At 24.8% G+C, this 14035-nt stretch overlaps 1 protein-coding gene across 32 annotated transcripts in view; it reads left to right on the forward strand.

The window, feature by feature from the left end:
• Positions 1 to 11682, forward strand: part of LOC112707661 (naringenin 8-dimethylallyltransferase 1, chloroplastic) — a 30860-nt gene extending 19178 nt beyond the window's left edge. For 18 of the 32 annotated variants that reach the window (XM_072201415.1, XM_072201436.1, XM_072201419.1 and 15 more), the window contains 12 exons: positions 711 to 758; positions 1066 to 1333; positions 3849 to 3935; positions 5220 to 5294; positions 5909 to 5992; positions 6449 to 6538; positions 7266 to 7367; positions 9226 to 9318; positions 9425 to 9496; positions 9592 to 9687; positions 10412 to 10516; positions 11398 to 11682. In XM_072201415.1, coding sequence (XP_072057516.1) covers positions 711 to 758; positions 1066 to 1333; positions 3849 to 3935; positions 5220 to 5294; positions 5909 to 5992; positions 6449 to 6538; positions 7266 to 7367; positions 9226 to 9318; positions 9425 to 9496; positions 9592 to 9687; positions 10412 to 10516; positions 11398 to 11439 — 1162 coding nt within the window. In that variant the 3' untranslated portion in view covers positions 11440 to 11682. The remainder of the gene's footprint in view (positions 1 to 710; positions 759 to 1065; positions 1334 to 3848; positions 3936 to 5219; positions 5295 to 5908; positions 5993 to 6448; positions 6539 to 7265; positions 7368 to 9225; positions 9319 to 9424; positions 9497 to 9591; positions 9688 to 10411; positions 10517 to 11397) is intronic. The other 14 variants (XM_072201437.1, XM_072201427.1, XM_072201428.1 and 11 more) reach the window with 3 other exon arrangements.
• Positions 11683 to 14035: the final 2353 nt, after the last annotated feature.

The raw sequence follows: 14035 nt of genomic DNA on the forward strand, positions 1-14035 counted from the left end.
AGAAAACGAAAAAAAATACGAAACTCAAATCACTTAAATATAAAATTATTTAAATGTAGAAAATTATTTAATGAATATAATTAATTCTTAAAAAAAAATCACATAAGTTACATATTACTGTTTTGTTCTTTGAATTTTTTATCAAAAACTAAAATCATTTTTATTGTTTTTTGTGTTTTAAAAAATCTTAACAAATTTATCTTTAATACAAATAATAATTATAATATTCAAAAAATCTTATCCAACTACTCCACTTGACCTTCAAAATCCTCTCTTCGTATTTGTATTAGAATCATAGTTATCAGAATCGAACTATAAATTACTGATTTATTATTAGTTTATTGATTCAACCAATAAATTATTGGTCCCACCAAATAAAATCAAACTCACGTAAATAAAAAATGTAAAATAATAAAAAATTTAAAATTAAAATTTAAAATATATATTTTTACTAATATTTTAAAAACAATTAAGTCTTAAATTCTATAAATAATATCTTAATTGAACACAACATCCACTATTCCACTATTACCACCCCTCATTCACCTGCCGCTATTTTCGCGCAATTACCTCCATGGCTCCACGGCTCCACCTTTATCTCACTGTGGCCTCCTCGTCACGGATAAATAAATAAATCATTCCATGAATTATGAACCCTAATAAATCTTAAAATTTGTACGTTAATCAAAATTTTTTATTAATATATGTAGGTGGAAGTTTCTGAAAGAGCGAGAAATTCACAAACAACCACTACGCAAGTATATGTTTACATATTCAGATTTCTCTTTTTCAAATTTTATTGTTGCTGTTTTAATAACCACTTCTCCAAGTACATGAACAGGAAAAAAAAATTCACCTATAATTATCTTCATATTAAATTATTGGTTGAAAATCGTTGAATAATTTGATTTGACTAAATTATTATTTAACAATTTTTAACTAACAATTTTAAATGAGGATAAACTAGATGTGAATTTTTAAAAAACATGGTAAATAATGAATAATAAATTAAAATTTTTTCTCTCAATATGAAGGTAATTAATTTCATTATTGTTTAAATTCTAGTACAAGAAGAGCCTTATGGAACAACAATGGGAAACTATCAAAAGAATATTGTATCAAGATGCAGCATAATTATTGGAAGAATCATTGCACCAACCTTAAAGGAGGATCTATGATGAGTGATGATAAATTTGAGAAAAAATACTTGGTGAATGCAACCTCAAAAAATTCACATGATGAACCAAAAAAATCACAACCTATTTTGGAGTTTATCAAAGATGGCATGGATACTTTTCGCCAGTTTTCCAGATTATACGCATTCTTTAGCTTCGTAAGTTTCATTCTCAATTCCCTTCCTTAAGCATCAACTATATATTTGGCTGAAAATATATTGATTTTTTCTTTTTAAGAATAAGTTTCATCTGATTGACAAAATTACACGTGATGAAACTTTTCTATACAAATTTCTTCTGTATTAGCTTATAATCAAACACATTATTATTCTGAAACTACGTTACTCTTGTATTGAATGGGGAAATGGTTTACAAATATATATAGAGTAAAATTCTCAAATTTGTTCCTAAATTTTTTTTAACACCCATTTTATTTTTTTATATTTGTTTATTAGGCCATTACTTTTAAATTATAAATTGTGAGATGAAACAGTTTTTTCTTTTAAATTTTGGTTTTTCATAAAATATTTCATTGTATGAATTTTGAGAATAACCACAATTTATAACTTACTAGCATATGTACCAATGCCTATTTTGATAATATACGAAAATATATAAAATATTTATTTTTCATTTTTAAATAAAAACACACATAAAAATTATTGTTAAAAAGTTTTGTAGAGTTTATTAAATTCAAAGTCTAACTATTTTTAATGTTAAAAATAATGAATAATTATTTTATTTTTTTTAAAGTAAAATAATTATTATTTAAACTGAAATATTTATATCAGAATTTTATTTTTTAAAATTTTTTTAAACAATATTAATAGTTAAATTATTGCATACATTTTTCATCATTTATAAGTAAAATTTTTAATTTTTAATTTTTTTTATGTTAAAATTGATTTGAGAAAGTACAAACTAATATAAGATAAAATTTGTCCTTAAAGTTTTTTTTATCATAATAGTAAAAGACACTATTATAAAAAATTATTTTTGTCAAAATCTACCTATGACACTGCATCTACTTTTTTTTTTTCAAAACACAAATCTTTATTATATGTAAAAAAAGAAAAACTTCTACTAGCATTTAAGTATTTCTCAAGTGTTTCATAATTAACAGTATCTATTAATCATATAAATCTTTTTCCAAATTGAAAATTTGCTTTTCACTAACAACATTTTCTTAGTAGAATAGGGTTAGATGTTCCATGTAGAATCCTCAATTTTATTTAGTTGTATTTTGAAGTTTAAGTATGAGTTAAGTTACACTTTGATCTTTCAAATTATCGAGTTGTAACGATTTAGTTTTTGACTTCTCAATTACTACAATTCGGTCTCTCATATATAAAAAAAAGTGCACAAATATAATCTCTCATATATTTTCTGTCATCAGAGTTCAACATCTTTAGTAATGTAGTTCAATTCTTGCTACACTGGACATATTAAAACAACGTTGCATGCATTTTGATATTAAAAAAGGTATTAAATAACATCGTTTTAGAATTTCAACAAAACTAAAACATTAAACCCCTCTCTTTTGATCACTTCGTCTTCTTTTTTTCCACTGAACTTCAAAAAAAAAATTAACTTTTTTATGGATGAAAAAAATTGAAGGTTGCTCGAAGAGAAAGTGTTTGTGATCATCTTAAACCCCTTTTTAACCTCTACAATGTTGATACACACTTCGTGAAAATCAAAAGGTGACCACAAACACTTTCTCCTCTAGAAACCTTCAATTCTTTTCATTCATAGAAGAGTTAAGTTTTTTCTATTTGAAGTTTAGTGAAGAAGGAGAAGACGAAGTGATCAAAAGGAAGAGTTTTAACTTTTTGTTTTGTTGAAATTCTAAAAGGACGTCGTTTTTAAAAATAACAAAATATTTATTGTTCTTGTTCTATATTATTTTAGAATAGATAGATATTCTTAAAATGTTAATAAAAATATATATTTTAAATTTTAATTTTAAATTTTAATTATTTTTTATTTACATAAAATTAAATCAATCAATTTAATTAATGATCTACTGGTTGAACCAATAATCAATAACCTAATAATCTAACTAGTTTGATCACTGGTTTAGTTATGACAATTATGCAAAAAAAGTATAATTAATTTATCATTTGTAATACTAATATAATACGATAATAACATAATAATATTAAAAAAACATATCTATCTTCCTCTGTTTTATTTGTAGCATTATTATATACAACTTATAAATGTTTAAATTAATTAATTGATATAAATTATAATAAATTGTAAGATATTTATATATTTAATTAAATTAAATTAATTTATTAGTATAATTATTTAATTATAATTAATTTGGCTTAATAAATTATAAAAAATAAATTAAAAAATACTTTTAAAAATATATCTACGTCAGTTTATTATATATTAAGTATAGAAATTTAATTTTAACATAATATAATAGAATATAGACTAATGGACAAACAAATAAAAATAATTAACCATTATTTTTTATTTTGAGAACTTATTTCAAATTTTTAATCTAAGAAAAGACATATATATGCAAAGGATTATTTTTTCTAAAGATGATCAGACAATTATTTTTTATTTTATTAGTTTTCTGAGTTTGAATATTATGTGTGACTGCAATTTGAAACCAAGCAACAAATGAAGAATTGCTAATGTTGTGTTTTTGGATAGATATCAAGTGGACTTTCTTCATCACTCCTTGCGGTGGACAATTTATCAAATATATCTCCAAAAATGTTCTTAATAGGCTTCTTGCAGGTAGTTTCTAAGATTTCAGTTCTTTACAAATGGCATGGAAGAAGAAAAAGGCAACTTATTATATCATTATCAAAATGTTTATTATTGTTATATTAATTGTTGATACCCCATCTTATTATAAAAGAAGAGCAATAATTAACGGATTCATACGTTCAAATGCTAGTTATTATATTATTAGTGTACATCTTCATTTTAAAAGATTATTAAACTTACATGGATTTCATTATGATTATTCCACTGAAAAATAACAATATTTTATATTTCTCAAAATGATTTCTAGAATTTGGAATAAAAATATTATGTTTCTTGATGCACATTCTTTAATTAATCATCTAGCAAGATTGTATGTGCTGCAGTAGCCATAGCCAATTGTTATTGGAACATATATATATATATTTTATTTACAATTAGGCGTGAGTTTGTGATTCGGTTTGTTTTAGGTTTTGTTTGAGTGGACTTGTTTTATTAAACAGGCCAAATTTAAACTCTTTAAAATCTATTAGTCAAAAAGGTTAGATTATAGAATGAAACTTGTCGGGCCGGTTCATCAAAATATTTTTTTATAAAAATAAATTATTCTTAATTGACCTTTCAATTATTCACTCATAATAAATTTAAAGTAAAACTAAAACAAATAAATAGTCAAGATTAGATAACATTTTAGCTTTTTTTTTTCAAAAAAAAATTATGTTTATAAATTATATGTATGGTTATAATATGTAACTAACCATTAATGATATATATAAACGAATTGTGATTTACAAAATATGAATTATAAATTATAGATTCTTTTAAATTTTCTTAATTTATATATATTTTTTAATTTTTTGTTTGAGTTATAATTCACAAAACAAACTTTTAAATAGGTTCATGGATTTATCAGACTTTTAAACAGATCAAACTTGAGCCTAAAAAAAAACCTATAAAAAATAACAGACTACCATATATTTATAACACAAATCAAGTTCGTCTAAATCGAAGCTCGACTCGACTAAGCCAATTTTCACCCTTATTTACAATCCAATTAACCTTCTTTCCTTTTTTGAAACTATTTCATAAAAATTAATAATATATATATACAGTTATGATTTGGTCTAAAAATGGGATGAATAATTATTTTTTGTTTTTATTATTATTATTATTATTATTATTATTATTATTATTATTATGTACAATCTCACAGCGGAAGTGTCTTTATGATCAATTCTTTTTGTATTTATGGAGTATTATATGTAGTTTAATTTGGAATAATTCATAATCCTCATTTCCCCCTTATTATTTCAGTTTCTGATACCTAACTGCATCATGTTTCAATATATTGTTGGTGTGAATCAATTAGCCGATATTGAAATAGACAAGGTATGAGTATTTAGTTCCTTCATTACTAAAAGTAAACAATTTGGATGAACATTCAACGTTTTATTACTTTTAGTTTCAAAGTTCTATATTTTATATAGTTACTTGAAGATCATCATTATGATAAGTATTTTATTCATCAGTATGGTTTCATGAAAGTAGATATCAATCACTTGTATAGATTAAATGATGAAAACAAATAAGGCTCGTCTATTAACTTGCGTTTATCAAAATTAAAAGTTTAATATAATATCATATATTAATAAATATCCAAATTTGTTTTTATATTTATCCTTATTATGATTTTTTTAAAATTTAAAAATTATTTTATCAAATATAATTATTATTTGTGTTTATTAAAAACTAATTTTAATTTAATTTTACCGAACATAAATACCACAATTTTTAAAATGCTATATTTTAAAAGACAACTTTAATAAATTACTTTTAAAAATAATAATTTTATCAAATTAAGTCTAAATCTACACTTACATATACATATACATTTTCAACTATATATATATATTTTGGTCACTAAGCATTTGTTAATTGCTTATTCCTTTTAATAAGGCTTTTTTCCCTCTTATTTTTGACATGTGCTATATGTTTCATTGTAGATTAACAAACCATATCTTCCATTGGCATCCGGGAAATATTCCTTAAGAAATGCAATAATAATTGTCGCATCATCTCTTCTAATGGTAACATATATATCTATAATATTCTTATTATTTCTGGTTTCTTTTTTTAGTTTGTGGCGATTTCAAATTTCATAAAAAGTTTTACGACAGTTTTTCAAACTCCCAAAATTAGAAGTGTCACAAGTTTATTTGTTGAAGTTATATAAAACCATCAGGACATCTTTAGTGGCGGTTTCTTGTCCATTTTGTGGGAGTGGAGGGTTTTGAATTAATGCATTGTGGCATTTTTTTTATTATTTTTGTGGCAGTTTAAAAAATAACATGATAACACGCACTCGATTACTCTTTAATAAATTCTCTAAATTATTGTTCATCATTAGCTTTTCACAAGTAAAATGCCTATATGATATGATGAAAGCTATTTTTTAACTCGTTTGATGTAATTACTTTAATTATATTATTGTTTCAAGATAAATGTTGCTAGTATTGTTATTCTTTATGTTTCTTTTTCTATAGGGCTTTGGATCTGCGTGGGTGTTAGGATCAAGGCCAATGTTTTGGTGTTTAGTCATCAGTACTATGCTCATGACTGCTTATTCAGTTAATGTGAGTTAAGTTATAAAAAAAATGTATTTTTCATTTAAATTGCTTTTAGATTTTTTCTTCTTATAAAGACACATTTTTATCACTAAAGATTATTTTGATTTGAAAATAACATAGCAAATTCAGGCCATTAGAAAAAGGGTTTCCACAATGAGAACATCAAAATAAAATCTAGAAAGATAATATATATAGTTTAAGTGGTCCAAGATCTCTCGGGTGGTCATCATTAATAGTTTTCTAATTCTCAATGTTGTTTGACCCTCTAAATGTTTGAACCAACTCTCACTGTCTTCATGAAAGTTGTAAGATCATTCTTTTTTTTTTCACAAAATACAACTGGGTAATCTTAATTTGGACTTGGATGGAGGGAGTGATGTCATAATGTTTGAAATTGAAGTTTCCTTTGCCACTATTGCAACTTCATGGCAAAAATATATGCAGGGTAGTTACTCAAATTAATATTTGAGATTTTTAAAAATTAATATTTTTGTGTTTTAAGTTTTAAAATACATAAAATAGTTTTAATATTTATTTTTATTAGATAATATATTCCTGATGATCCTTAGTTAATCATTAATGGTGACTGCTGATATGAAACATTAGCTCGCACATACTGGGAATTATACAAATTTATTCACACTTTTTAATGTTCTCAAGTATAAATATTTATTTAATTATGATAACGTTATTTATAATAATCTTGTAACTTATTTATTTCTAAAATTTTCAGTTGCCCTTGTTGAGATGGAAAAGATCCACAATCCTTGCAACATTATCTCTTGCAAGTTCTATGACAATTGGACAACATATTGCACCATTTCTTCACATGAAGGTATCAACTAAGATATAATCTTTAGACACTTGTTGTTGCAAATTTTTTTCATTAGCTTTCACAAACAGTGACAACAATATTTTGTTGAAAAAAATTCCAAAACTACATCACAAATAATGTATATTGAATAAAATTGTTCTAGAGTTATTAATCATCACATGAATTATCAGAATAATAACAGTTAAAAAACTCAAAATTCTTTTATTACTTTTTTTAGAAAGTTCATTCTGTTGTTACTTCTGTTATAATTGCAGTGGAGTTTATACTATTATCCATGTTATAGCAAGTAGAAAAAATCGAAATTTTATGTAAAATTGAAAAAGTAAATTAAGTATGTAAAACGTACCATCTTAATAAGATTTAAATCGTAAATTCGTTCGACTTAATACAAATTTTATAAAATTGATTGACTAATTTAAAATTATAATATTAAAAAATTTTAAAAATTAAATCGAAATTTCAGGTATTGTGCTAATCTAGATAGCTTCACACTTTCACTGTAACACAGAATCACTTACTTTTAACATAAGTTTCCATTCATCTCTCTCATCTCTGCTATTACTCTCTTTGTTCTTATGAGTTTATCAATTCTTTCAACTTATGCATTTCTCTCTGAATGTTATCATGAATACTAAAATTTAAGAGTACAAAAATAAATATTAAATTACACAATAGAACCAAATTCATAGTTGGTGAGACCTGTTAAGTATTGAGTTTAAGATTCTTTTGAGACCATTATAAATAATAAATAAAATAATATATTCACGTTAACTAGAAAATAGACTAATAGATATTTCCAATACCCAATATTGCCCATATTGATATGATCAATTTTGTTAAGTATTAAAACTAATGAGAAGTTTGAAAGATAAGCCTATTAATGTTGTGAAAAAAAAAGTGCAACTTAAGTTTATAGGAAAAAATTATCATGAATGAGTATATCTTTAATAGTTTTTTTAAATAAGAACCTTTATTGTGTTTGTTTGATTTTTTTATAGGTTTTATTTTTTTTATTTGTCTTATACTATTTTTTTTATTTTTGAAGTTCGCCAATGATCGAACTTTAAATTTTTTGACATAAAATTCTAATATCATGTTATAATACCAGCCACTTCTCCCAAATTTAAACTGATAGGAGGAAATAACAGAAATAATTATATCTTTAACAGTATATAATAACAAAAATAAATATGATTTTATCCTTAATGTTTGTAAAAAAAAAAATCAATTTTACCGTTTTCGTCCAAATTCCTTAAACAATTAATAGTTTCACATTTTGATACCTACTCAAATGAAGATATTAAAAATATCTTATTATAAAAAATATTGTGTTAAAAGTGTACTTTATTTATTTGGCTATACTTAAAAAAATAATATTTTTATAACATATCACATCAAATCCTACAATTCATCATCTAATAATAAAAAAAATGTATCTTTACATAAAGACAATTATGAAATCTTCATAATAGAATCCACCTAACATTTTTCCCAATCTTAACCCTATTTCTTCATCTTCTTTCGTGTGACTGAAAGAGAAAATAAAGAAAGATAAAGGAATAAGAGTAAAACACAAAAAGAAAAAAAAACCATTAATTATTTCACAAGTTAAATTTTGACAGAAAATGTAAAGTTAAAATTTACTTAAAATATTAAATACAAAATTGAGATATATAAAAAATATTAGAGATAATTTACAAATTTCTAACAAACATTAGGAAAAAAAAGTGTACTTTATTTAAAATAAGAATATATTTTAATATGGTTTCTAATAACTAAATTTTCCTCTTATGATTAAGCTTTCAAGAAGTCTTAACATATTTCTTTTATTTTAAATAATACATGACATGATATCAAGACTGTGCTCAAGAAGGCACTTAACTATCCGAGATCACTAGTTTTTACTGTTGTGGTCGTCAGCCTTTTCTATACAGTTATATCCTTGGCAAAGGTAATATTTTTAATTTTTTGAATAAATCTTTCTTTTTTTTACATGAATCTTTTTATTTTATATATTTAATTATGTGATGTAACATTATTAGCTTGAATTCAAATAGGATATACCTGACATTGAAGGAGATAAAGCAGCAGGTCACAAAACCTTGGCAATACATTTGGGTCCTAGACGAGTATATATTTTTCTATTTCATGCAATATATGAATACTAAATTTTTGTGCTATTATATATATACCCACATTTTTTATTTGTTTCATCTTCTACTAGGTATTTTGGTTTTGCATTTCGCTCCTTCAAATGACATATGGAATTGCTATTATAATGGGAGCATTATCTCCTATCCTATGGAGCAAAATTTTTACGGTAATGTGCTATTTACTTATGCAATTTACAACTATATTTTATCATATACAAATGTTTACTAAACATGTAGTAAAATTTTGATCAATGAACTTAAGAAATTAATATTTTTGGAATTTTATTTTGATAATGTGATATTCAGTAATCTTATTATGATTATTTTTGTTTAAATGTTTGATGGAAAGTTATTAATAAACAATTATTTCTACCAACGAAAGTTCAAGACACTGATAAATTTATCTAAAAAAAAAAAGTTTTACCTATGAAAGATGAATTTTTGTTGATAAAATTATCCAAATCTTAAAATATTATTCAAAAATTTCCTGAATTTATTCTTTTTACCATAACCTATTCATCTCAATCTCTAATTTTCAATTATTTATTATTACCATTTGAATCCATAATTTTTTACCGCCGATTCTTCTTCATCCAACTCTCGATACCACTATCGTCACCATCACCCATCACCCACCACCTCTTCTCTTTACTTATTATTATTATTATTATTATTATTATTATTATTATTAGGAACCTTGGAAGAGAGAGAGAGGGAGAGAGAGAGTAGTAATATTTATTTCAGAAATCATTGTGCTACAAAATCTTCTGTACAAAGATAAAACTAATGGTTCTCTTTACTGATTTAATTTCTTCTATTGTCATAGTTGATTGATATCAAATAAAAGTTAAGTTATTCATTATTTCAGTAACATTTCAACTTGCTTGTTAGGTTGTGACACATTTCATCATGTCCATAATCCTTTGGTATCGTGCAAATTCCGTAGATTTATCGAACAATGATTCGTTACAATCCTTTTATATGGCTATCTTTGTGGTAAGAAATAACTTTACATAATCAAATGATTTGAGGAATTTATTTCAAGTTGAGTGTACATTGTTTCATAATAAATTTTGTACTATATATATAAATCATGTGCTCTTTTTGGTAAAGAAAGGTCATATATATTTGTTTAATCCGAAAACAAAAAGTAGTTAGAAATTAAATTTATTTTAACAAAATATTTTATTTTATTTTGTCTCTCTTTTTCCTTTTTTTTCTCCAAAGAACGACCAGCTATAATTACTCGAGATATATAATATAGATATGGAAGAAAAAATGGTGTAGGACGCAGTTATGAAGTGTATAGGTGCTTTACGTAGCTGTGGTGTCAGAAGCTAAAATCGGACAGTCCGATTTGTAAAAAGTATAGAAATCAAACTGTCCGATTTGTGTTTAAAAAATTAATTTTTTTTTTAATTTTTTAAACACAAATCGGACCCCTCCGATTTGTGTACATCCGACAATTTTAAAAAATACCCAAAATTACAATGTTAAAGTATATCACATATTTTACTTCCATATTTAAATTTTTTAGCCATAATTACTTCTCAATAAATTCCTAGAAATGTAAAGAATATTTATAGTAGTTTTCACTAATTTTGTTATAGCTAGAAGGTTGCCACATATACAATTATAATTATTCCTAGCTTCGATAGTTTAGTGTGCCTTATTGATTAAATGATAAAGTGGGTCGAAAAAAAAATTAAAAAGGAGAGGTGCTAATTGTTTAGCTACTTTATCAACTCAATTACTTAATAATAATTAAAATATACCTCATACATAAAGTTATTGTGTGTGAAAACTCAATGTTGATGACAATTGTGAATATATATACAATGAAAAACTTATTACCAATTTGTCTTTTTCCATTGCAGTTTCTTTCTGTGGAAAACTTCCTTGTACTTTTTGTTCGATGAAGATGGAATGATATTTGATTCTATAAATTGTTCAACATTTATCACATGTCACCATGGAGACTATCAATAAGTTCAAAATTTGATGTGTTTCATATTTTTCGATTGATGTTGGGAGTTGGGACTATGCCTCACTGTTGAGAGTTCAGAAAGTAATAGACTTTGGACTTTTTCTAGAGTTGATTTTTGGTAACCAGTAAAAGTTGTAGAGTTTTCTTCTATTTATAATAAATATCATTTTTTAGAGATCCGATCCTTTAACATATTGATATAAAACATGATTATTTGAATGATATGTTAGCATATATTTTAAAAACGCTATATGAGATGCTTTAAATGGTAAGATTGTTTAAGAGATCTTTGGACGACTTCAAATTAGGTTAGAGAAAAATATGAGATATCAACAAATTGTGATTCATACATAACTGAGAATCTCTTAACTAAAATAAGTGAAAAGTATGGTTCGATTAAAATGCTTATATCTAGTCCTCTAAAATACTATACTACTTGAGTTTTATTATTAAAATAAATGTACAAAAGGGTATTATCTGTCAATTTAAGAATCATAAATATTATTGTTTCAAGCCTTTCAAAATTCGATTCGTTACTTCATCAACTAAGATCTTAGATATTCGACTAATCTTCTTAATTAAGACTTAGATTAGACTGTGACCTAATGTAATAATATAAGATATTTGAACTAGAAATTACTGAAATGATCAAATAATTTTATAATAATACTCTGCATTCAAGTAATTTCACTAATCAAGTCCAACTAATTTTCTCTCACGCGTTGTACCACCTTTTCAATGTAAACTTTATAACAGATTTTTAATGTAAACCTCTTCAACGTAAAGTTTTCTCTTCAACTAAAGTTTCCTTCTTTGTTCTTCTTCAACGGAAAGCTTCCCTTCTTTTATGATTTTTCTGATTATTGTCTCTTTCTCTTTAGATTTTTATTTTCGTTGTATTTCTCATATGATTTTATTCTCTTTCTCTTTAAATTTTGATTTGTGTTTAAATAGCGTATTATTCTTTTGAATCGAAAAATGTATTATTCTTCTGTATCAAAATAATGAATGATTCAAGTTCAAATCATTGAGAGCGACTTAGATTATTCTTCTGAATCGAATCAAGTGGACGAGGTTTGGATTGGTCTTAATTTTATTTAGTTTCATTTTTCAACAATTTTGAATTGAATAAAATGATAATGAATAATTTTATTCTTCATTGCTAATACCAGTGTTGTTTATGAACACAATTTTCGGTTCATTATTTGGGTGTTATACAATGATTTTGTTTTGATAATATTTTCGGTTCATTATAGAATGCAGGAGTTCCTGAATTTGAATTTATATAATAGACAATTTTCGATTCATTTGTTATTACACAAGGGTCTTGTTATGATAGTATTTCGGTTCATTCTTCAACAATTTTGAATTAAATGGAATGGAATGCCATTGAATAAAGTAATCATGAATAATTTCGTCCTTCTTTGCTAAAATCAGTATTGTTTATGAATATGAATTTGGATAGAATGCAAAAGTTTCTGAATTTATAGAATGCACATATTTCGGTTCATTTGTTATTACATAATGGCCTTATTATGACAATATTTTGATTCATTTTACAGTCCAGGTGTATTGTCGATGAATAATTTGTCCCAAAGGTTGGGATAACTTTCAAGACATTTGAAGAAGTTGGAAAGTTCTACAAATATTATTTCAAACTTGCTAGTTTTTCTACGAAAATAAGGAACACTGCTGCGTGAGCATCTTATACCATTTTTCTAATTGTTTTTATGGTGTTTTTAGTTAAATTTTATTAAGTTTTACTATGTTTTAGTGCAAAGTTCATCTTTGAATGCTACTTTGAGTTTTTGTATTATTTTTATGATTTTAGGTGAATTTTGGGCGAATTTGGCAGAATCTTGTTCAGAGACGAAGAAAGAATAGCAAGATGTTGTCAAACCTGACCTTCGTGCATTCCAATGAGTATATCTTGAGTTATAGAGATCTAATTGACGTAGTCTCAACGATGTTAGAAAGCTAACTTTCAGAGCTTTCTAACGATATATGTTAGAAAGCTAATTTTATTATCGGACTATCTCCACATGAAGGACATGTGGCTTATGGATCGGAGAGACGGTACTTATTGTTGTCGGCAACAAAAACCATTTCTGGACAAAGAAGTTGAAAGTCGTCTTGAATTTCAACAAGTTTCCTTCTCCTTCAACACTCATATCCGTCACAGATTTTGTCAAAGACGCCAAAGTAGCACCTTTAAAGCTATCAATAATCTCCTTCCGCTGCTTATTCAATTTGCTTTACACAACTTTTAATTTTCAGGAAAATTATCCTCTACCAACACTGAAATATTTTAATATAAACAAATCAGTTTAGATTTGAACAACCACTCAAAAAGACTCAATCATCAACAAAAACACATCAAATTCATTTTTGTATCCAAATGAACCTCAAATAAGTTAAGGAATGAATCGAAATTACTTAAGAAATAAAATATTTGGTCAATATTTATTACCATCACCAAAATATTTTAATATAAATAAATTAATATAAAAATAACAAAAAAAGAAAAA

The sequence above is a fragment of the Arachis hypogaea genome, chromosome 8 (genome assembly GCF_003086295.3).
Source record: "Arachis hypogaea cultivar Tifrunner chromosome 8, arahy.Tifrunner.gnm2.J5K5, whole genome shotgun sequence".
Classification (NCBI taxonomy): domain Eukaryota; kingdom Viridiplantae; phylum Streptophyta; class Magnoliopsida; order Fabales; family Fabaceae; genus Arachis; species Arachis hypogaea.